We start from the raw sequence: 25,711 nt of genomic DNA, 5'->3' as shown, positions 1-25,711 counted from the left end.
AAATCCCTTGCCTCAGGGCTCATATCTCTGTAAAACAACTAAATGCAAGACTTTTCTCATACATCCTCCCACCACCACTTACTCCACTCTGGTCAAAAACATCAGCTTTCCCATCAATGGCAACGCTACCTGTGAAACCAGTCATGTGATCTGCAACCTAAGCTGCATCCACTGTGCCGCATTCTATGAGGGAATGACAACCAACAAGCTATCAGTCCCCATGAATGGCCACCAACAAACTGTGGCCAAGAAACAACTGGACCACCCCATTGCCGAGCAAGCTGCCCAACATGACATCCTACATTTCAATGACTGCTTCACAGCCTGTGCCATCTGGAACCCTCCCACCAACACCAGCTTTTCTGAACTGCACAGATGAGAACTCTCCCTGCAATATATCCTGTGTTCCCATAACCTTTCTATCCTCAATCTTCACTAGTCGTTGTCTTTACCCATATAGCCCCTTTCCCTGTTTCCATTTCAGCACTACACACAGCCCTCTATTCCACTAACACATCCAGTCTTTTTACTTCTCTCCTTTTTCACTGCACCCCCCTCCCCCCTTCTCCCCCTCTCTCCATCTAACCTTCGGACTGCACCTAGCTGCCTACTGTCCACCTCGTCCCTGCATGCTCCCAGGAGCACTTTACTGTCCCCCACCCCTCCTTGCCCCAGCCCCCTCCCTACCCCCACCCGGTTGCCTCTTCCATAATGTGCTGCTCCTCGCAGTCTGACTCCAGCTGCCACAGACTGTGGTCAAGTATGTGTGTGTTTCATCTCTCTCTCTCTCTCTCTCTCTCTCTTTCTCGGTGTGTGTGTGTGTGTGGGGGGGGGGGGGGGCATGTGAGGTGGGGGGGGGGGTCTGTCTGCTGTATGTTTTTGAAAAAGTCCTTGTTGGATGAAAGCTAACTTTCTGGCAGTCATTTTATTGTGCTTTTCTTGACACAGCATCTCCACTATATGGTAAGTAGCAACTATCCATTTCATTGTTACATTTCATCCTGGAGGTTCCACTGATTGTTTTTAAATCAGATCAATGTAACAAATGTTACTTGACTGTATTATGGTCAAAACATTACAAAAGATGCATTTTTATAATCTGTGCATACAAAATGTTTGAAAATGTTGTATTTCGTGTTTTGTTAATAATACTGTATCTTCTAACATAGGTAATGCTTTGAAAATGAACAAAAAGTTCAAAACTAGTCACTAATAAAAATATTTGGAACTATGACAGAAACTTTATTTAATCAATTAAAATTACTGAGTTGCTGATCCTGTTACCAACACCATGTTGAAATTATGTAATGTTTTAATTTTTGCTAAGTAACACCTCATTTATGGGTATTGCGAGTACACTATCACTACTGTCTGTTACGTGGTATTGTTCCTTCAGTCACTCGTGCTTCTGTAGTTATTAGGATTGTTAAACTTCATACATCAATTTGATAGTTATGAAAATTTTTGCAGATAAATGATCATGATAGGCAGTAGAATAGACACATTTCCATATTTTAAAATAATTTTGTTAACTTTTACCCATTAAAGTTGAGACAATTCTCTTAAAGTGAATTATAGATAAAAGCAAATTGCATGCAGTTCTGAAATGAAAATCCTTGCCCTAGTTCATTAAGTTACCTGTGAGTCATATTTCACCAAACATTTGATCACTGAAATTGAAAAAACAGAGTCTGTGGCCACAAATTGTATACTGTCATGTTGCAAAGGATGCTCTGTACAGAAAGTTTACCCAAAGTAATGGCAGATGAAAATTTAAATGATCATCAAGAGCATAATTTGGTTTTTATGTTTCAATAGTAGGTGTCATAAATGGCAAGATGGCGGCAACTGGTAGTGTTTGTAATTTGCGTGTGTATGAAAGTTATGGTTCAGTAGTAGAAAAACAACAAATATGTGCCTTGTAGTGATATTACTGTGAAGCTAAACGAACAAATAATCAGTCTGCAGAAAACTGGAAGTCCTATATAAAGAAATCATATACCTGAAGAAAGAAAATCAGCAGCTAAGACTCACTCAGAGAGCATGTGGGATTTCAGAAGCAACAAATAACGAATTGCACATATCGAAGGTAACCTGTACTGTAAAGGAACTTCCACTTTGGGAAACAGAAAAAAAAACAAAGATGCTGTAACTTACCAAACGAGAAAGCGCTGGTTGATAGACACAATAAAAAACACACAAAAACACACACAAATTTCAAGCTTTCGCAACCCAAGGTTGCTTCATCAGGAAAGAGGGAAGGAGAGGGAAAGATGAAAGGATGTGGGTTTTAAGGAAGAGGGTAAGGAGTCATTCCAATCTCGGCAGCGGAAAGACTTACCTTAGGGGGAAAAAAGGACAGGTATACACTCGCGCGCGCGCACACACACACACACACACACACACACACACACATATCCATCCGCACATATACAGACACAGGCAGACATATGTAAATGCAAAGAGGTTGGGCACAGACGTCAGTCGAGGCGGAAGTACAGAGGCAAAGATGGTGTTGAATGACAGGTGAGGTATGAGGGGCGGCAACTTGAAATTAGCGGAAGTTGAGGCCTGGTGGGTAACGGGAAGAGAGAATATATTGAAGGGCAAGTTCCCATCTCCGGATTTCTGATAGGTTGGTGTCAGTGAGAAGTATCCAGATAACCTGGATGGTGTAACACTGTGAAAAGATGTGCTGGCCGTGCACCAAGGCATGTTTAGCTACAGGGTAATCCTCATTACCAACAAACACTGTCTGCCTGTGTCCGTTCATGTGAATGGACAGTTTGTTGCTGGTCATTCCCACATAGAAGGCTTCACAGTGTAGGCATGTCAGTTGGTAAATCACTTGGGTGCTTTCACACGTGGCTCTGCCTTTGATCGTGTACACCTTCCGGGTTACAGGACTGGGGTAGGTGGTGGTGGGAGAGTGCATGGGACAGGTTTTACACCGGGGGCGGTTACAAGGGTAGGAGCCAGAGGGTAGGGAACGTGGTTTGGGGATTTCATAGGGATGAACCAAGAGGTTACGAAGGTTAGATGGATGATGGAAAGACACTCTTGGTGGAGTGGGGAGGATTTCATGAAGGATGGATCTCATTTCAGGGCAGGATTTGAGGAAGTTGTATCCCTGCTGGAGAGCCACATTCAGAGTCTGATCCAGTCGCGGAAAGTATTCTGCCACAAGTGGGGCACTTTTGGGGTTCTTCTGTGGGAGGTTCTGGGTTTGATGGGATGAGGAAGTGGCTCTGGTTATTTGCTTCTGTACCAAGTTGGGAGGGCAGTTGCGGGATGTGAAAGCTGTTGTCAGGTTATTGGTGTAATGGTTCAGGGATTCAGGACTGGAGCAGATTTGTTTGCCATGAAGACCTAAGCTGTAGGGAAGGGACCGTTTGATATGGAATGGGTGGCAGCTGTCATAATGGGGGTACTGTTGCTTGTTGGTGGGTTTGATGTGGACGGATGTGTGAAGCTGGCCATTGGACAGATGGAGGTCAATGTCGAGGAAAGTGGCATGGGATTTGGAGTAGGACCAGGTGAATCTGATGGAACCAAAGGAGTTGAGGTTGGAGAGGAAATTCTGGAGTTGTTCTTCACTGTGAGTCCAGATCATGAAGATGTCACCAATAAATCTGTACCAAACTTTGGGTTGGCAGGCTTGGGTAACCAAGAAGGCTTCCTCTAAGTGACCCATAAATAGTTTGGCGTGCGAGGGACCATCCTGGTACTCAGGATGTTCCACATTATAGTACCTAGATCCTGCATAGCTGAACTTTCAACTTTTCACATCCCATGAATTCCTTACCTACACTCCAACAAATCGAGAGCCAAAAAATCTTGAAACACTGTTGTTAACCTTTCCACCAAAATCCTCAGCCTCACAATGGTTTCAATCTTATCCAAACGCCTCACCTTCAACCCTAACTCAAATTTAACCATGTTGGACTTGCCAAAAACAACTCTCCTCCTCTCAATCCCTGCAGTGGTAACACTTCTTTGCCAACAATTTCTCCAACCAAAGCCTAACTAATACCAGCACATAACCCTACCTCTCTCAGGTCCTACCACTGTCCAACAGTGATCCTCCCCTCCTCCCACCTACCTTCCCAGTCTTCTTCCAGGAATTCCTTACCTCCAGCTTGGCCTCACTGCCCTTCCCCAAGTCCTTACCTAGGAAAACCAACCTTCCACCAGAAAAAAAGACATTGCACAACATACCCTCACTTAATTGTCCTACAACTGGATAATACACCCACCACTGTCATTACGGACTGCAGTGACTACTTGGGCAGAAGGCTTTTGCCATCTATCGGACTACTACTCCTATAAACCCTGCCAGAACGATCCCATCCCAGTCCAACATAATCTCAAATTCTTGCTTAAAGCCTTAGGCCTTTCCCACAACCTCTCCCATGAATCCATTTCCATCCTCACCCCCATGACATCCTGCACTTTTAGCTTCTACATGCTCCCCAAAACCCACAAACTGAACAATCCTGGATGCTTCATTGTAGGTGGTTATTGTGCCCCCACTGAAAGAATTTTGGCCCTCATTGATCAACACCTCCAACAATCTTCCCAAAATCTAGCTTCCCACATCAATGATAGCCTTGCTTAGCAGACAGTAGTAAAAAGATGCCCAGGAAAATTCTTTTAAATTTTACTGATTCATGGTTCAACCTATTCCTGTCACCAGTCCATTGTGTTGTAATGACCGAAAACACTCTTTCCAAAGTTGCTGAAAAAATATTCCAGAAGTTTTAACAATTCTGAATGACAATTAACAGTCTTACTTTCACAGAAATACTTGGCCCATTTTTTACTACATGATAACCTACTAAATTCAGGATCATTACTATTCTGTTTCTGAAATTGCCTAAAATAATAGAATTGGTCAAAACATTTTACATCTTCAATTTGAGAAGCTTTACACTTTTCTTGCATATACAAAAGGCTTATTTCAACATCACTGTAGTTTTCAAGAGATACCCACTTGAAACGGGAAAATCATCAAACATACAGAGCAATTGTTTTAAATATTCATGGCACGATTGAATAGCAACATAACTTCCTCCATAAAAAGTTTAACTTCTCTGTCGAAGCCACCTTCTGTTGCAATTTCCAGCTTCTGTTTAACTTCTAGACAAATAAATTTTTCATTCAACTGGTCAGACATCAATGAATGCAAACACCATAAGTAGGCTTCACTTAGCCTATTCTCAAAAAACTGAAACAAAATCTTTGGTGGCTTGCTTTCAGTCAGAAAGTAAGATTTCAGGGCCGAAATACATTACCTGTAATATTTCAATGCTTGGGAACAGAGAAAACCACCTAGTTTTCACATGAGACACAAACTATTTGTAATTTACCTCAACAAATTCACACAAGGACCATAACTGTTCCATTCTAAAAGTTTAAATAGAAAAATAATTGAGAATTTTTACGATAAGACACTCCAAATCAATAGAAAGACTATCAGTTCCACACCAAATTGCATTATGCAAAATATGAGAATACGAGCTGCGCATTCCACACCAATTAAATTCTCACTGTTCAAATATATCTTTAATTTGCGGTATATAATCTTGCCTTCCTTGAGATTTATACCCTCAAAGTTTGTGTTAGCATTCTCACTGGTAAATTATACACACTTATTAGCAATACCTAGATGTTGTAGTGTTTCTGTAATATACTTTGCAACAGTCTCAGATGTTTCATTTGGAGTACATTTTAGCTCAGCTACTTTTGTTTTTAAACCACCGAGTTTGCAGGCAAAATACTTAATAAGAATGGGGAACACTTTTACATTGCCTTGGTTACTTCCAACAGCCGAGACGCCAAAACGAGATATACCACTCAAAGCTTCCATGGTTACATTTAAGCAATGAGGAGAAATTACATTGTTTACAGTGCTTTGAGTTTTTGTTCTGGCTGAGGAGATCTTTTTAGCAAACATCTGAATCGAAATAAATAGCTTCATTTAATTTTGGCAGGCAATCCATTGACCTAAAGCTGAAATGATATCTAACATTATGGAATGAGAGTGCTCCTTCTCGAGCAAGAACACAAGAGACTTAAAGCAGAAGTAGACTGCTGTTGCTGAAGTAATGCGTCTATCCTAGGCAATGAATGGCAATCCTAAAGATTTTTCTTATGCTTCTGGGTGGTAATATAATGTTCGAGATCTTGGCCACCTACTGCAAGTAATTTAAAACATTTCAAAGACACAGTGACAGGCATTTCATTTTATAACGTGTAACAATGTTTATGTATGCTATGCAGAACTGGAGAATTTTATCACCAACTTTTCTCATTCAGTTTTCCAAATATAAATAAATTGAACGACTAAGAAACTTTGAAATAAAGCCATGACACTAAAACAATCTGTTGAGCTATTTCTTACCTTTATTGGCCACTAAGACTTAAGTTCCAACTCCACATAGTTTACATTCTGCTTCAAATTCAGTTCTCTGTCTCTTCAAGGCAGAATATTTGTAAGAAAGAACATCTGAGAATGCACAATTGCATTTAGGTATTGCCATTATTTTATAAAACTCACTCGGTTACAATAAACAGCAAATTGCACACACATCTGAGTACTGAGTATATGATATGAAACCTACAATTCCAAGCCAAGACAATGTGCAACTGGAACTGAAAATACAGAATGGAAATTTTAAATAATCTATATTTGCACTCTCTTATGGATTTATCCATGGCCATTAGTTAAAAAACTAATAATCCTGCAAACATCTGTAGATAAGGTATTAAAAAAAAGAGCAATAGAATGGGAATAATTGCAAATAAAATGTTATTATGGTCAGCTTTGTGAAAAAGGAGGACAATCTGAAAAATCAGCCTTGATCCCGGACAAATAGACAAAAAGCAGACCATGTCCGGATTTATCTGGACATCTAGTCACCCTATTCCTACACAACCTCAACATCATTTCTCCTATCTGCTTCGCCTGGTCCTCCTCTACCCGGCATGCAACCTTCCTTGACGCTGATCTGCTCCTCTCTGATGACTCTGTTGACACCTTCGACCACATTAAACCCACCAACCACCAACAGTATCTGCATTTTGACAGCTACAGTCCCTTTCACACCACAAAACCTCTCTCATACAGCCTGGCCGTCCAGTAACAGCATATCTGCAGCAACAATGACTGCTTTGTTCAGTATGCTGAGGATCTCACCAAGGCCTTCACAGATAGGTACTATCTCCAAGACCTAGTCTCCAAACAGATCTCCCATGCCATTTCCTCTCACACCTCCAATCCTTCCACCACCAACAACCGGCCACAAAGGAGCATCCCCTTCGTCATTTAGTACCAACCTGGACTGGAACAACTGTACCACATCCTTTGTCACGGCTTTGATTACCTATCATCCACCCAACCTCCACAACACCCTAGTCCATCCCTATGCCTCTCCCAATCCCAACCCCTTGCTGTAAGGATCATATCCCTGTGGAAGACATAGGTGCAAGACCTGCCCCAATCCACCCACCCAGCACTTCCTACTACAGCCCTGTCAAAAGGTTATCCTACCCCAGCCGAGGCAGGGCCACCAGTGAAAGCAGCCATGTATTATACCAGTTCGGCTGCTTTTTACATTGGTATGACCGCCAACCAGCTGTCCACCAGGATGAACAGGGAATAGAATGAAGTCACAATGGGTCAAGTGTGGTGGATACGTTGGCTGAGACAACATAACGGTTCTCTTTTTTGCCAAAAAACCATGAGCAAGCATTGAAGTACAAGCAAGAGTATTGCCGTGATGCAATTTCCACTTGTGGTTTTGCCACAATTCTGGTCATTTTCTTCGGATCACTTCATGCAAACAGTGTATAACTTCCAGGTTATTGCCCAAATAACCATAATAAGGCAGGAACTCATGGTGAACTCTCCCACTTCAGTTGAAGAAAATATTGAGAAGAATCTTCATATATGATCGAATTTGTTAAATTTTTTTCTTTTTTGGTCTTGGCTCTTCAGGCAATTTCCCTTGGGATGATTGTGCCTTGGTTTTGACATCATACATGTATACCCTTGTTTTGTCACCTGTTATAAACTTTTTTATAAATTCTGGACCACTGTCAACATCATTCAGCAATTTCTGAACGATATCTATGGGACGTTGTTTTTCGTCAAAATTCAACAATTTCAGAACAAACTTTGCTGCTACACGTTTCATGCTAAAATTGTCCAAAAAAATTGCTTGGTATGAGCCAAAGGATATGTCGACGTAATCAGCAATATCTTTTATGGTGATTCAGTGATTTTCCAGAATCATTACTTTACTTCTTCCACATTGTCATAGTAATTGATGTGCTTAGGTGTCTTCAACGTCATCTTGACCCTCTTGGAAATGTTTATACCACTCGCAGAGTCTTGTCTTATTCACAGTAGATTCCCCAAAAGCCACAGTCAGCATTTTGAATGTGGTATTGCACTTTATTTCATTTTTCAAGTAAAATTAAATGTGAATTTTTTGATCCATCTATTTTTAAAGTAAAAATTTGTCAGCTACCCAAAAAACATGTATAAGCTTTTCAAATGTTAAATATAAACTAAATATTCAAAACAGCTGAAAATGCAAACATAAAACAGAAACATGTGTACCAACAACACACACACACACACACACACACACACACACACAAACAAATTTAAAATCTGATGTGTAAAGCCCATGAAATATTTCGATCACACCCCACATATAAAGCAGTAGCCAAAATTCCCAACTCCTTAAACAGATGCCTACAAGATGATCATGGGGGAGCACCAGATATTTTTATTTGTTTTATTTATTTATTTATGTCGTGAATCTTTGTGGTACATATACCATACCTTAGATGTTGGACAAAATGATATTACATTACTATACTGTTACATTGGTGTATACATTACATTTATAAATTGTTACATTTTTATATTGCTATATTGTTACATTACATTTTTATATTGTTACAACCAACTTATTTTTCAAGATACTGTGTTACTGAGTAAAAACAGTTTTCCAAGAGATATGATGTTACAGATTTTTTAAAGCTATGGATTTTGTTTATGGCCTTTAGGTTACTTGGCAGCTTATTAAACAAATGTGAACCTGAGTGATACACACCTTTCTTGCACAGTGTGGTATAACAATGATGTCTGTGTATGTCACTATTTGCCCTTGTATGGTGTTCATGTACAGATTTATTTTGAATAAATACATTTCCATTTTTTAGCATGCTTTTTTTTAGGAACATTACAACTTCTAGCATATAGATACATGGTAGGGGTAGAATCCCCAGTTCTTTAAAGAATGGTTTGCATGATTTTCGGGTGTTGGCATTTTTCATTACCCTCACAATCTTTTTTTGCTTCCGGAATGTGGTTATGCAATGAGGAGAATTTCCCCAGAATATGATGCCGTATCTTAATAGGGAGTGTATGAAAGCGTAATACACTGCTCTAACTGTTTCAGGACTTGTGTTGTTCCTTATAATCCTCATTGCATAAGTCATTTTGGATAGTTTAGAATTTAATGAAGTGATGTGGGAATTCCATTTAAGATTGTCTTGTACGTAGATGCCAAGAAATTTTGCTTCAGTGACACTGTTAATTCTTTGGTTTTCCATTGACATGTTTGGTTTTAATGGGTTTTTATTTTGTTGTGTATGGAAGTGTAAGACGACTGTTTTTTGAGGGTTTATCAGTAATTTATTCCTCATAAACCACTCTGAGACATTTTCACTTGTGACTTTAGCATTTAAACTTAGAGCCATTTCATTTTCACCTTCAATTAATATGCTTGTGTCATCTGCAAATAGCACTGGTTCGGAGTGTTGAACGTGTAGGGGGAAGTCGTTTATGAAAATTAGGAAGAGAAAGGGACCTAAAATTGAGCCTTGTGGTACACCGTGGGTTAATGTGGAAGGTTTCGATTGATAAGCTTGGAGTTCGTTTTTTCCCTTTTTTTTTTCCTCTGTTATCTGAGAGCGATTTTCTAGGTAGGATTTCAGCCGCTCGTGTGGCAGGCCTCTTACACCATACAACTCTAACTTTCTTAGGAGAATTTCATGGTCTATTAGATCAAATGCTTTTGTTAAATCCAGGAAAATCCCCAAAACATTTTTGTGATTATTCACTGAATTTAAAATACGATTTATGAGGCTAAAAGTGGCTGTTTCAGTACTGCACTGAGGCCTGAAGCCATGCTGACATCCTGAAATCATATTTTTTTTGTTAAAGAAATCAGTTAGTTGTAGCAGAACTAGTTTTTCAATGATTTTTGAAAAACCTGATAGGAGTGACACAGGCCTATAGTTGACCATCTGCTGCCGATCGCCCTTTTTGTAAAGGGGTACAACTTTTGCAATTTTTAACTGTTGTGGGAAAATACCACTTGATAGTGAAGAATTGCATATATCTAGCAGTGGTGTAAGTATCTGTTCAGCTGATACTTTTATAATATAGTCTGGCACATCGTCGACTTCGGCTGAATATTTATTTTTTAATGACTTTATACTGTTTAACAGTTCTTCCCTATTTATTGGACGGAGGAACATGGATGTATTTGTTACGCTATTTCCAGAAATTTCCTGTAATATTTTGTTTGATGTTTTTCCCATTTGTTCCTTTGCTAACTCACGAGCAATATTGGTGTAGTAAGAATTGTAGTGGTTAGCAATTAATTTTGGATCAGTGATCTTGCTGCCCGCCTGTGACAATACAATATTTTTGTGTGTTTCCACCTTTCCAGTAAGTCTCTGTACCGTATTCCACATTGTCTTAGCTTTGTTTGATGATTCCATAATAAGTTTGTCATTTTCCCTTAATTTTGCTTCCCTTATTACACGACTCAGAGTTAACTTGTATTTTTTGAAGTGGTGAGCAAATTCAGGGCTGTTATCTGTTTTTGATAGTGCAAAAAGTTCTCTTTTTCTTCTACATGATACTTTGATCCCTGATGTAATCCAAGTTTTGGGTTTGCTGGGGCCTTTACAAATTATTTTCTTTTTTGGAAATGCAATTTCGAAACAATGTCTGTAAATTTCCATGAAATTATCCAGCTTTTCATCTGTGTTGTAACTATCGTAGATTTTATTCCACGAGTGGGTACTTAGCATATGTTTGAAGTGCTCAATATTTTGCATGCTGAATTTTCTCTTGTAGATAACACTTCCATTCCTAGACAAATCAACACTTCCGCATACGGCAAGTAGCTGTGCATTGTGGCCGGTATTAAAGTTTTCTGAGGTGTGCATGTCAGTGTTTACAAAGATCGGATCAATAAGTGTAGCACTAGTTTTTGTTACGTGTGTAGGGGAGTTTATTTTAGTGCACAGGTTATATTCTTGAATAATATTAAGGAATTTTTCTCTTTGGTGGCTGTGTGTTAAGAGGTCAATATTAAAATCGCCACACAGAACTATAGTTTTGCAAGTATTTTTAAGTTTCCCTAGTGCAAGGTCAAGTTTTTTAAAGAAAATGTTTACATTGCTGTTGGGTGATCTGTAAACACACATTATTAAAGTTTTTCCTGATGTTATTTCAATAGCTGAGGCTTCAAAGTGTTTTTCGCTTCCTAAGTGATGTACACAGTCTATTATCTTATAGTCTATGTTTTCTTTTACATAAATGCAGCTTCCTCCAAGCTATGATATTGATCTGCAAAAGTAGTTTGCCAGAGTGAAACTGGTTATGTTTGAATACTGTAAATGGTCCTTCTCTAGCCAGTGCTCACAAAAACATAAAACTGATACATCCTTCCACTCATTCCTAAGAAGTACATTTATTTCATCAAGTTTGTTTGGTAGAGACTGTACATTTTGGTGAACGACTTTTAAAGTGTATGTATAAGTTTGTTCTGTAACACATTCCCCTGTGGCACCCTCAGCTACTCTAAAAAACCTCTACCTGTCCCTTGGTGTGTGTTTCTTCCCAGCCATTTATCTAATGTATTTTGGCCCATTTTTGTGTTATTCGTTCTTTCCTTGGGTTTCATCCTTCCTTGTGAGTCAACTTGGACCCCTTTAACATGTTCTGCTTTGTTTTTTGAGCTTTCATTGCCTGTTATGAGCCAATTATCCAACGTACTGGTAAGTTTTCTAGTGTAATGCTTTACAAAATTATATATTTTCTCTGTTAGGTATTGTTTACCACCATAATTTAGATGAAGTCCGTTTCTGGTGTGCATGGATTTTTCAAGAGTGCTTACATCTATTACATTTGCATGCTCAAATTTTTCACAAACATCCTTTATGTCAGAGTTTATCTGAATCACTAATTGATTCACACATGACCAGGAAGGTAGGTCATGCCTCTGTGGTTGGTTAATAACCAACACATTCGTGTGGATTGTCTGCTTCAGTACACATTTAAGAGCTATTTTTATTTCGTTGGCTTGATTCCTTGCAACATCGTTCGCACCTCCAAAAATTACCACGTAGTCTGATGATCCAAAGTTTTTACAAGAGTTTTCAATTGGTTTTGTTACTTCCGAAAAACAAGCTCCTGGTTTCACAAAACCCATGACATTGTAGCTTGGTAAAATACTCTTACATCATATTTTTGAGCAATGAAGACTTTCTTAAAGATGATTTACTCTCCAAAAAATTATTTCTTAAGACATTATTGAATGAAAACAAATGCAAAATATGTCATCATACTGATTTGTCTCTACAAGATTTGCAATTATTCTAAGTGCAAATGTGGCTGAACTAAGTTTTAGGTATTCCAAAATGTGATTTTTCCAGTTTAAATTCTCATCGTTATGGACGCCTATAATATTGGATGTTTCCACCCTATTTATTATTTCCTTATCATGCGTTACACTTATCATTGGTGCAGTACCTCTAGATGTGCAGAAATGAATATGCTGTGTCTTTTTTAAAAAGATTAAGACCATTCACAGAAAACAAATCAATGATATTTTTAAGAACACTGTTTGCTATTTCTTCTGTTGCTATGTGTTTGCCTGGACTGATTACAATGTTAATGACATCTACAAAAAGAACTAATTCTACTTCTTGAATATTACAGGAAGATTGCATACATACATGAGGAACAACAGCAGACCTAAGACTGCACCTTGGAGAACACCACATGTGGTGTTTCCCCAGTCAGAAGAATCTTCCCTGATTACATTTGTTGAATATACAAAATGGTGCTGTTTTGTTATTTAGTGCTTGTAAAATTTGGTGAATGAATCTGTAAATTGCATTCTCAGTTAAGTAATTCTTCTGAAATTCAAACTGTGAATTACAGAGAATATTACTGTTACTCAGTTGGAATACTGTTCTAGAATATAAGACCTTTCAAAACTTTGGGACATGTAGTGAAATATAGAGGTGTTTAACAAGGACATATTTCAATCTTTCTGGAAAAATGCTCTGAGTTATTGATAAATCATGTACTTCAGACAAGACAGGGTTACTATGTGGGAAAAAATTTTTGGTATATAATTTTTTTAATTTCAGGAGAAGAAGTTGGCGACACAGGCATACGACTGAATTTTATGAGAACTGCTTTTTCAGCTACTGCTGTGATTCTTCTCCTGAACTGTTTGGCCATATACTTTCTACTATATTTAAGAAATGATCATTATGCATTCGCTAATTGTGACTCAAGATTCATAGCCCTTTCATTTAATTCAGTACTGCTGTTATTCTGTTCTTTGGCTGGTTGTACTGTCTCTCATTTGACTACATTCTGTATAGCTTTAACTCTGTAGTCCGAATTACTGATTTCTGACATAATGGACATGTTCCTCATTTTTTTAGTGACTTGTCTCAGTAATTTTGAGTAGTTTTTGTCGTGTGCGACTCCTGCACGATCTCTGCTTGTTCTTGCCAACAGATATGTTTTTCTTTTCCTTTCATAAGACACTTCAACCCCTCTAGGGATCCATGGATTTTTGTATGTCTATAATGTCCTTTCTGAGCAGCTTATGTGGAAAGTTGTTTTCAAATCATGGTATGAATTTATCATGAAATAGATCAAATTTTATGTCAGCATTTGATTCAATATAAATTTCATCCCAGATCATCTGTTGTTAACTATTCTTTAAAACATTTGTTCTGGAGTCATTAATTATTCTAACTGATTGCCAACGAGCAATGTCAATACTGTAAGGCACTATCATATTTATCCCAGCTAACCGTGCATCATGATCATAGAGAGCATTTGGGTATATGGTTACTTCCTTTTTTTGAGCTTCATCAAAGGAAATAGTATCATTTAAGGTCCTATGTCTTTATCAACCATTGCTGAGAAGTTAATTACTGAGATTAAATTATAAGATCCACATAAGATTTTCAGATCATTTTTACTCTCAGGATCTTTTAGGAAATCTACTTTGAAATCATCACAGACCTCTAACTGTTTGCTGCTGTCTGATAGACAGCATTGTAAGGAATCCAAATTTCTCAAAAAAAAGAGTTCAAAATTTTCCAGTGTGGATCTATATACAGTTACAAATAAAAGTGCACTATTTTTCAATGTTAATTGACACGCACTTCATAAAACAAAAAAAAAAATGTAATATCCTATGACAATAGTGTCAACGAGTCACAATCTGAATCAGTCTGCTCGCACAAATGTCCAGGCGCAACACTTGTAGGGACATGAAAAGGAACAATCACATACACAAAGTCATAGGAAAGGTGTGTGACAGAGTTTGGTTCATTAGTAGGATACTGGAGACTTGCCATCAGTCTACCAAGAAGATTGCTTACAAATCACTTATGTGACCCATCTTCAAATAACACTCAAGTGTGTGGGACCCGTACCAAATTGGACTACCGGGATACTGAACACATACAAGGAAGGCAACATGAACAGTCACAGGTATGTTTAACCCAAAGGAGCGTGTCACCAGATATGCTTAAGAAACTGAACTGACAGTCACACGAAGACAGATGTAAATGCTAAAGTCCTGAGTATGTCTACTTACAAAGTTCCAAAAACCAGCTTTGAATCATGAATCTAGGAATATACTACATCTACTTATGTATAACTTCTTTAGGGATTGTGAGGACAAGATCAGATTCATTGTAGCATGCACACAGGCATTGTGCTGCATACATGAATGGAACAGGAAGGAGCCCTAATAATTGGTACAATGGGAAGTACCCTCTGCCATGCACTTAACAGTGGTTTGCATGGTATGGATGTAGATTTGTTTCCACGAGTAAATACATTTGGACTCACGTTTTTATCTCCAAGACGCAAATGGTAGATGATTCACAGCTGAAAGTCAAAATATTGGCACAAGAGGTAAAACTAATTGAACGTGTAACCCGTTCAGAAAACATCAGAAACAAATTTTTAAGATATGTTTTCATGTAGACTGCTTATTGCTCAATAAATTCAACATGTCTTTGCTTAGGAACAGCTACAAACCTGGTACAATGTTTTGTCCACCAATTGTGGAGGTTTTCTGAAATGCTGTGAACATAATTTTCCTCTTGAGTAATTTGTTTCTAGGCAACTGTTTAACTGCCATTATTTTAGCAAATTTACCTGAAAACATGAAAGTGAAATTCAGTATACATTTTTGTGCTAATTTCTCTTATACAAAGAAATAAGCTAGTCAAATAGTGTAGCTTTGCAAAACAATAGCTAGCTATCATATTAAGATTGGGTTTAGTCCACCATAGAAATTCAAGTCCATATAGATGGAACACTTGCTCACCTTTTACAACAAAAAGTGATGGAACAAACTGGTTGTGTCAAAGGAATTATGTTAGCATTACTCTCAAATGATTTACAGACATTTACAGAATCAGTTTTGACTAAGTAAAATAATGGGGCTGTAATGTTCAATGGCAGCAAGGCCATGGGCAAGGGAGATTATACACAAAAACTTCTGAAGTGCAAAGTTTTTCTGTCAGCAAACACAGCTTTTCTCAAAAACCTATCATCTCCAACCCTACAGTTTCATTCCTTATGCATACATGCAGCTATAGCTCATGCACATGTTTTACTCATTTAAAGGGGAGATATACACACGAGTTCATGGCAATGTCATTGCTATTCACATGCAGCCCTTCTACGGCAACCAGTTTACAGACAAATTAGGCATGCTGTTCCAACTTGTACACTCTCAAGTGAACTGTAGGGTGCACCTTGAGCCATGAAGCCTCATTGTTCAAGATGAACAATCAAATGTGTTGGCAGTGCCATAATCTGTAACCTGCTGACTGCAGCTGGTTTGGTTCATTTACTGACCAATGGCCAAGAACATATTTTGAGTGCGATGCTTTGTTGAAGAAATAAGAAGTAAAGTAATACAAATAAAAATTTGTGCTTACATTGATTTTAAGAGGCTTCCAAAATTTGAAATTTCCTTTTCTATTGCTGAGTAGACAAATCAGGTATGAAACTGTTGGCTGTGTCAATATGCAGATCACTTTTCATTGTTGTGTCCTGAAAAACTTATTTTTTCTTAGAATGGATTTTCACTCTGCAGCAGAGTGTGCACTGATATGCAACTTTCTGGCAGATTAAAACTGTGCACTGAACATGGACCCTTGCCTTACACATACAAGTGCTCTACAAACTCAGCTACCAAAGACTGACTCATGACCTGCCCTCACAGCTTTACATCCACCAGTACCTCATCATCTCCTACCTTCCAAACTTTGCAGACGTTCTCTTGTGTAACTTGTGATACTAGACTCCTGGAAGAAAGAATATTGTGGAGACATGTCTTAGCCATAACCTTGGAGATTGTTTCCATACTGAATTTTCTCTCTGCAGCAGAGTGTGTGCCGATATGAAACATCCTGGCAGAAGTAAAGCTGTGAGGGCATGTCTTGAATTGTATTCGGGTAGCTTAGTTTGTAGAACTCTCAATATGTCAAAGTTTTTTAAAACATGTCAGGCCTAAAATTATTTTGGGCCTTCTGAGGAGCCACGTTGGTCTTTTATTCCATATATTAACATAAATCTTCAATACTTGCTATACATATTTCTAAAAGACACTGCTTTTTACATATGAGGTGCATTCAAGTTCTAAGGCCTCCGATTTTTTTTCTAATTAACTACTCACCCGAAATCGATGAAACTGATGTTACTTCTCGATGTAATCGTCCTGCAGACGTACACATTTTTCACAACGCTGACGCCATGATTCCATGGCAGCGGCGAAGGCTTCTTTAGGAGTCTGTTTTGACCACTGGAAAATCGCTGAGGCAATAGCAGCATGGCTGGTGAATGTGCGGGCACAGAGAGTGTCTTTCATTGTTGGAAAAAGCCAAAGGTCACTAGGAGCCAGGTCAGGTGAGTAGGGAGCATGAGGAATCACTTCAAAGTTGTTATCACGAAGAAACTGTTGCGTAACGTTAGCTCGATGAGCAGGTGCGTTGTCTTGGTGAAATAGCACACGCGCAGCCCTTCCCGGACATTTTTGTTGCAGTGCAGGAAGGAATTTGTTCTTTAAAACATTTTCGTAGGATACACCTGTTACCGTAGTGCCCTTTGGAACGCAATGGGTAAGGATTACGCCCTCGCTGTCCCAGAACATGGACACCATCATTTTTTCAGCATTGGCGGTTACCCGAAATTTTTTTTGGTGGTGGTGAATCTGTGTGCTTCCATTGAGCTGACTGACACTTTGTTTCTGGATTGAAAAATGGCATCCACGTCTCATCCACTGTCACAACCAATGAAAAGAAAGTCCCATTCATGCTGTCGTTGCGCGTCAACATTGCTTGGCAACATGCCACAAGGGCAGCCATGTGGTCATCCGTCAGCATTCGTGGCACCCACCTGGATGACACTTTTCGCATTTTCAGGTCGTCATGCAGGATTGTGTGCACAGAACCCACAGAAATGCCAACTCTGAAGGCGATCTGTTCAACAGTCATTCGGCGATCCCCCAAAACAATTCTCTCCACTTCCTCGATCATGTCGTCAGACCGGCTTGTGCGAGCCCGAGGTTGTTTCGGTTTGTTGTAACACGATGTTCTGCTTTCATTAAACTGTCGCACCCACGAACGCACTTTCGACACATCCATAACTCCATCACCACATGTCTCCTTCAACTGTCGATGAATTTCAATTGGTTTCACACCACGCAAATTCAGAAAACGAATGATTGCACGCTGTTCAAGTAAGGAAAACGTTGCCATTTTAAGTATTTAAAAAAGTTCTCATTCTCGCTGCTGGCAGTAAAATTCCATCTGCCGTACGGTGCTGCCATCTCTGGGACGTATTGACAATGAACGCGGCCTCATATTAAAACAATGCGCATGTTTCTATTTCTTTCCAGTCCGGAGAAAAAAAATCGGAGGCCTTAGAACTTGAATGCACCTCATATTTAGGAGAGAATCAGTACTTAGTCTATTGTGGGAAGAGGGGACAAGTAACAGAGTGTGTTTCATTGGCTTTTGTGCATGGTAAATTTTATGAGCCCGTCACACCAGAATGAGGAATTGCTGCCAGACACAGAGCTGCTCACTGGCCTTTGTCCCAATGGCAGGAATGGAACTAATCCTTAAAGCTCCATTGGCCAGCCCAATTTCCTCACAATCGACTTTCCAAATGTCTTACGGTATGATGACCTAGCAAACCTATATAATGTACAGCCACTGCAAAGCCTGGACCACAAAAAGGCTCTGTAAAACTGAAGCAAGCAAGTTCAGACTACTCTCTACGGACTGCAATTGAAAACATTGAGTGCTTCATGTGACCATGCTTTACCCTCATTAGGCTGTAGCATTGTGGTAAGCTGCTTATAGAAGATGTGGCACAGTAACGTCAATGATACTTTAATATTTAAAATGATGTCCCTGTACCCTAATTTTTCAAAAGTTAAAAGTAAGACATAAATGGTTGTAAAGGATAAAAACAATTTTCTCAGTAGAGACTTTACAACTTGAATTTTGTGCTCATTCCTGCAAATTCTTAATATGATTAATCGAATATTAAACGTCAGCTCAAATAATATACATAATGGAAGATGATATTAATAGTAACATCTAAAATTTTGCAAATGTTTCAGAACCTTATAATGAAGTAATACCTGAAAAAGTGCACAAATATATATATCTTGAAAAGTTTTCAAAGATTGGTAACTTGCTTCGATGTTCAGACATGTAAAATTGCCCACTTCAGATAATGCAGAATAGTAGTACCTATGACTGTGGTATCAACAAGTAATAGTTTAAATCGGTCATCTATTACAACTACCTCATGGTAACAATTTCTTCTTCTTCTTCTTCTTCTTCTTCTTCTTCTTCTTGCGCCCGTCATTTTGGCCTGGAGACCATACGGGTTCTCTACACTCCTCCACCAACCATTTCTTTTCTTGGCCTCCATGGTCTATTCTCCTTTCCTTAGTCCCATCACCTCTGTATCTCTGTTGAAATCATTCTTCCATCTTGCCCATGGCCTTCCTTGTCCCCTTCTGTCTTCTGCAGATCCTGAGTATGCTACTCATGGTTGTCTTTCCTCTTCCATCCTAATCAGGTATCAAGCCCACACCAATATTCTTTTGTTCATCCCTCAGACAGAATCAGCTTGCAAGTATAGGTCTGACAATCCCTGGTTTTTAATATCCTCCATTCCTATGACTGGGTGTCCCTCTTGGGACCAAATATTTTCCTTAATATCTTTCTCTTGAAGACTATCAGTTTTTGTTCATATGTTTTCCTTACTGAAAATGTTTGAGAACCATACAGAGCTATGGGAGGGCTTATACTCTGATATAGTCTGATTTTAAAACTTTTCAAAACTGCTCTGCAGCACAGCATGTCCTGTAACCCGAAATATGATCTTTTTGCTGCTGGAATCCTCGACTTAATCTCAATTTCCACTCTAATCTCAATTTCCACTCTACTCTGCTCAGGAAAAATTCTTCCCAAATATTTAAATATTTCTACTCTTTTAAAAGTGAATTAATCAACTATCAATGTGGTTTGATCACTGGGGCCTTGCTCACAATCACACACTGAGCTTTCTCCTTGTTAATTTGTAACCGTTCTGTCCTTACAATACTGCTGTAAGACCTTGTCACAAGATGCAAGTCCTCTTTACTATCACTTATTAGATCATTCTCAGCAAATGCAAGCAGGTATATTGTGATATTACCCAGTTTTATTCTGGTTTGGGTTGGTGATCTCTGTCTGTCTTTTCTAAAATTAAATTAAAAAGTGTTGGAGATTATGTATCACCTTGTATAAGACCAGTTCTGACATCACAATGCTCTGACATTACCTTATTGATCTTTACCCTGCTAAAGGTTTCCTCTAAACACGTCTGAACTAGCTTTACTAACTTTTGTGGAGGGATGATTGTGCCTGTACGTAGGCTGTCACAAGCTTTTTTGAGATCTACGAAAACTATGTGAATATCAAAGTTATGTTCTCAGTTGCCTGCCTGAGCATAGAAAGGTGGTCTGTCATTGATACGTTGCTTCTGAAACCACACTGATAGTCCCCTAAAATTCCTTCTGCAATTGGGATCATACTCTTCAGTAGACATTGATAGAATTTTGTTGCTTACACTAAGGAGTGCCATCACTCTATAATTATCACATACTAGGGGATCATTCTTTTTGCATTTCAGATTATGGTCTTTTTATCATCAGGCACTCTCTCATATTTCTAAACACTCTTTAATAGTTTTGTAATTATTTTAACTAGTACTGGCCCTCCATTCTTTACCAGCTTTCCTGCAATTTGAACTTCAATGAAAGCCGTACTTTTTTTAAAAAATTTTTGATTATTTGGTGTATTTCTTCTTCATTGGGGGTCTCTACTTTGCCATTTATGGTGTCTGGTACTTCACATGGACGAGACTCAATGGGGCTTTCACAGTTTACTAATTCTGTGAAGTAATCTGTCCATCCCTGTTCTACTTCAGTGTCATTTGTGACAATTTTACTCTGTGTTTTTTTCAACAAATGTTTATTTTTTCTTGTATTTCTGTATTACTTTCTTTACTTTTTGGTACATTTGTCATGTCCTTTGATGGATACAGTCCTCTTCAGCTTCTTCTATTAGCTCCTTGTAATATTTTCACTTCTCTTGCCTTAGTTTATTTGCCATTTCCTATCTTATTCTAATACAGCTATCTTTTATCTCCTGATGCCTCATGTTTTATAGTCAACTCTTCCTAGCCAACCTTATCTCTTTAAGGTTTTCCTGGCACACTTGACTGAACCATGCCTCCTGACCCTTTTGTTTTCCTAGAATTTTGAGCAAACAAAAGCAGTCAGATAAGGTGTATTCCAATCATGTGTATCAGCAAAAAATGAAGAGAGAAAGTTGACTAGGAAAAGGTGGTTAGAAAATACATCCAGAGTTAAAAGACAGGTACATCCTAATAAGGAAGGAAACAGCAACTATACCAAGGCAGCAGAAAAGGAAACAATTTCAAGTGATACAAAATGGAATGATCTCACAGATGATTGTGACTTGTGACAGAATTCAGTTCACTGCTAGGACACTGGAAAAATTGAGTCAGTCTGCAAATGAGACATAGTACACCATTTGTGCCTCATATCTTGGAATAACGCTTAAATGTATGGGATCCAAACCATACAGGACTAACAGGGGATACTGAAAGAAGGGTGGCACATTATGGTCACAGGTTCATCAGACTCACAGTAATGTGTCATAGAAACGTTGAAAAATCTGAAATGGCACAGAGATGAAACATCCAACAAAAGCCTACTTAGGAATTTTCAAGAACCAGTTTTAAGTGATGTGTCTGTATTCTATATATTCCTCATCTCTCTAATTATCACTCCTGTAGGAACTTTGAAGACCAGATTAGACTAATTACTCATATAGAGCCATTTATGTATTCTTCAGTCTCGCAGAGCTATTTATGCATTCTTCCCCTCTCCTTACGTAATTAGAAAGGGAAGAAACCCTAACTTGTGGTACCTTGCTAAGTACCCTTTGCCATGCAGTTTACAGTGGTTTGTAGTGTGTGTGTGTGTGTGTGTGTGTGTGTGTGTGTGTGTAGAAGTTGTAGGAATTAGAAAATTTGGGAAAGACAGTGGTTAACAACGTGCTCCAAAGTCTTTTTCATTCTTCCCAGGGATACACCATTATGACAGCTACTCAGCTACCTTTGGTCCTTCCTGAGTTTTCAAGAAGGCAGTTAAAATGATTCTTTCAGTGGGTCAGGGAACTGCCTTGCTTCATATAAGAAATTAAGTATATCAAGGAGCATATCATTAGCATGTATTTCTATATAGAAAAGTTTATAATCGTATTAGTAAGATGGCACCAGTAAAATTATTACAATCAGCAGTGATATACAAGTGTCCTCTGATTGAAGAAGAGCTACTCAACATAGTATTTGCATAGCCTTTTTAAAGTACTTACTTGCTAAATTTTTATGTTTTTTTGGTTTATTTATCTTGTACTTAATGTTGTTACCAAATCTGCAAGTTGGTAAAGTATCATTTTTAGCTGATGTGTTACGGTCGTTGTTATCCACTGACACCAATTCAACTTTCACGCCTAAGCGAGAAAATATTTGACCAGGAACCTGTACATGAACAAACATCAGAATTCTATTACATTATGTATCAGATGTTCATCTTTCAGATAAGGTGCAAAATTTTAATTTTTTTAGGTCATTCAACTACAAATGGCACAGAAGTGTAATCTTTCACATTTAAATACAATAACATTTGTACTGCCTTAAAGTATTAGAAATTATGGTAGATGTCAGCTCCTGCACCGTAAACCCATTTTCCCCATTCTTGGAATCCTGTGGACAGACGTATAATGGGTAATCTATATACAATGACTATGCTGCTGAATTCTAACCTGTAGATTTGAGTTTAATACTAAACTGTATAGTGAGGCCATGTGACTTTTGCAATAAATCATTAAGCAACCTCTTAGCACATAACAATGAGGACTAGTTAGTAAGCAGTGAGTATTCATTATGTTAAATGAAGAAATTAATTGGAGCAAAACTGAGAACAGATCCTTGAAGCATTTGTCATGGCAGTTCAGAGAAAGAAAATGTTAATAAACTGTAACTGCAGGAGCATCCACAGAAAGATCCTGGAAGTAGTCTCGCTTACAAATGGTAACAATGCCCGAATCATACTAGGGACAGAAAGCTGGCTGCAACCAGATGTTAATAACAATGAAGTACTAAACACTGACTGGAATGTATATTGCAAAGATAGCTTGAATGCTGTTTGTGAAGGTGTGGTAGTAGGACTACTAACACCAACCTATCCGAACTCCGGAGATGGGAACTTGCTCTTCAATATATCCTCTCTTCCCGTTATCCACCAGGCCTCAATCTCCACTAATTTCAAGTTGCCGCCACTCATACCTCACCTGTCATTCAACAACATCTTTGCCTCTGCACTTCTGCCTCGACTGACATCTCTGCCCAAACTCTTTGTCTTTAAATATGTCTGCTTGTGTCTGTATATGTGTGGATGGATATGTGTGTGTGTGCGCGCGCGAGTGTATACCCGTCCTTTTTACCCCCTAAGGTAAGTCTTTCCGCTCCGGGGACTGGAATGACTCCTTACCCTCTCCCTTAAAACCCACATCCTTTCGTCTTTCCCTCTCCTTCCCTCTTTCCTGATGAGGCAACAGTTTGTTGCGAAAGCTTGAATTTTGTGTGTATGTTTGTGTTCGTTTGTGTGTCTGTCGACCTGCCAGCACTTTCATTTGGTAAGTCACATCATCTTTGTTTTTAGGTATATATATATATATATATATATATATATTTAAAAACAAAGATGATGTGACTTACCAAATGAAAGTGCTGGCAGGTCGACAGACACGCAAACAAACACAAACATACACACAAAATCCAAGCTTTCGCAACCAACGGTTGCCTCGTCAGGAAAGAGGGAAGGAGAAGGAAAGACAAAAGGATATGGGTTTTAAGGGAGAGGGTAAGGAGTCATTCCAATCCCGGGAGCGGAAAGACTTACCTTAGGGGGAAAAAAGGACAGGTATACACTCGCACACACACACATATCCATCCACACCTACACAGACACAAGCAGACATTTGTAAAGGCAAAGAGTTTGGGCAGAGAGGTCAGTCGGGACGGAAGTACAGAGGCAAAGATGATGTTGAAAGACAGGTGAGGTATGAGCGGCGGCAGATTGAAATTAGAAATTAGCGGAGATTGAGGCCTGGCAGATAGCGAGAAGAGAGGATATGCTGAAGGGCAAGTTCCCATCTCCGGAGTTCGGACAGGTTGGTGTTAGTGGGAAGTATCCAGATAACCCGGACGGTGTAACACTGTGCCAAGATGTGCTGGCCGTGCACCAAGGCATGTTTAGCCACAGGGTGATCCTCATTACCAACAAACACTGTCTGCCTGTGTCCATTCATGCGAATGGACAGTTTGTTGCTGGTCATTCCCACATAGAATGCATCACAGTGTAGGCAGGTCAGTTGGTAGATCACGTGGGTGCTTTCACACGTGGCTCTGCCTTTGATTGTGTACATCTTACGGGTTACAGGACTGGAGTAGGTGGTGGTGGGAGGGTGCATGGGACAGGTTTTACACCGGGGGCGGTTACAAGGGTAGGAGCCAGAGGGTAGGGAAGGTGGTTTGGGGATTTCATAGGGATGAACCAAGAGGTTACGAAGGTTAGGTGGACGGCGGAAAGACACTCTTGGTGGAGTGGGGAGGATTTCATGAAGGATGGATCTCATTTCAGGGCAGGATTTGAGGAAGTTGTATCCCTGCTGGAGAGCCACATTCAGAATCTGATCCAGTCCCGGAAAGTATCCTGTCACAAGTGGGGCACTTTTGTGGTTCTTCTGTGGGAGGTTCTGGGTTTGAGAGGATGAGGAAGTGGCTCTGGTTATTTGCTTCTGTACCAGGTCGGGAGGGTAGTTGCGGGATGCGAAAGCTGTTGTCAGGTTGTTGGTGTAATGCCTCAGGGATTCCGGACTGGAGCAGATTCGTTTGCCACGAAGACCTAGGCTGTAGGGAAGGGACCGTTTGATGTGGAATGGGTGGCAGCTGTCGTAATGGAGGTACTGTTGCTTGTTGGTGGGTTTGATGTGGACGGACGTGTGAAGCTGCCCATTGGACAGGTGAAGGTCAACATCAAGGAAAGTGGCATGGGATTTGGAGTAGGACCAGGTGAATCTGATGGAACCAAAGGAGTTGAGGTTGGAGAGGAAATTCTGGAGTTCGTCTTCACTGTGAGTCCAGATCATGAAGATGTCATCAATAAATCTGTACCAAACTTTGGGTTGGCAGGCCTGGGTAACCAAGAAGGCTTCCTCTAAGCGACCCATGAATAGGTTGGCGTACGAGGGGGCCATCCTGGTACCCATGGCTGTTCCCTTTAATTGTTGGTATGTCTGGTTTTCAAAAGTGAAGAAGTTGTGGGTCAGGATGAAGCTGGCTAAGGTAATGAGGAAAGAGGTTTTAGGTAGGGTGGCAGGTGATCGGCGTGAAAGGAAGTGCTCCATCGCAGCGAGGCCCTGGACGTGCGGGATATTTGTGTATAAGGAAGTGGCATCAATGGTTACAAGGATGGTTTCTGGGGGTAACGGACTGGGTAAGGATTCCAGGCGTTCGAGAAAGTGGTTGGTGTCTTTGATGAAGGATGGGAGACTGCATGTAATGGGTTGAAGGTGTTGATCCACGTAGGCAGAGATACGTTCTGTGGGGGCTTGGTAACCAGCTACAATGGGGCGGCCGGGATGATTGGGTTTGTGAATTTTAGGGAGAAGGTAGAAGGTAGGG

At 39.5% G+C, this 25,711-nt stretch overlaps 1 protein-coding gene across 1 annotated transcript in view; it reads right to left on the bottom strand.

Moving 5' to 3' along the window:
* Nucleotides 1-25,711, bottom strand: part of LOC126169628 (uncharacterized) — a 194,401-nt gene that overhangs the window by 35,663 nt on the left and 133,027 nt on the right. The window contains exons 6-7 of the mRNA XM_049920657.1: nt 22,339-22,504; nt 15,398-15,517 (exon numbers count right to left, since the gene is read on the bottom strand). Coding sequence (XP_049776614.1) covers nt 15,398-15,517; nt 22,339-22,504 — 286 coding nt within the window. The remainder of the gene's footprint in view (nt 1-15,397; nt 15,518-22,338; nt 22,505-25,711) is intronic.

The sequence above is a fragment of the Schistocerca cancellata genome, chromosome 1 (genome assembly GCF_023864275.1).
Source record: "Schistocerca cancellata isolate TAMUIC-IGC-003103 chromosome 1, iqSchCanc2.1, whole genome shotgun sequence".
Classification (NCBI taxonomy): domain Eukaryota; kingdom Metazoa; phylum Arthropoda; class Insecta; order Orthoptera; family Acrididae; genus Schistocerca; species Schistocerca cancellata.
The sequence above is the reverse complement of the archived record's forward strand: the minus strand, read 5'-3'. Positions and strand labels throughout refer to the sequence as shown.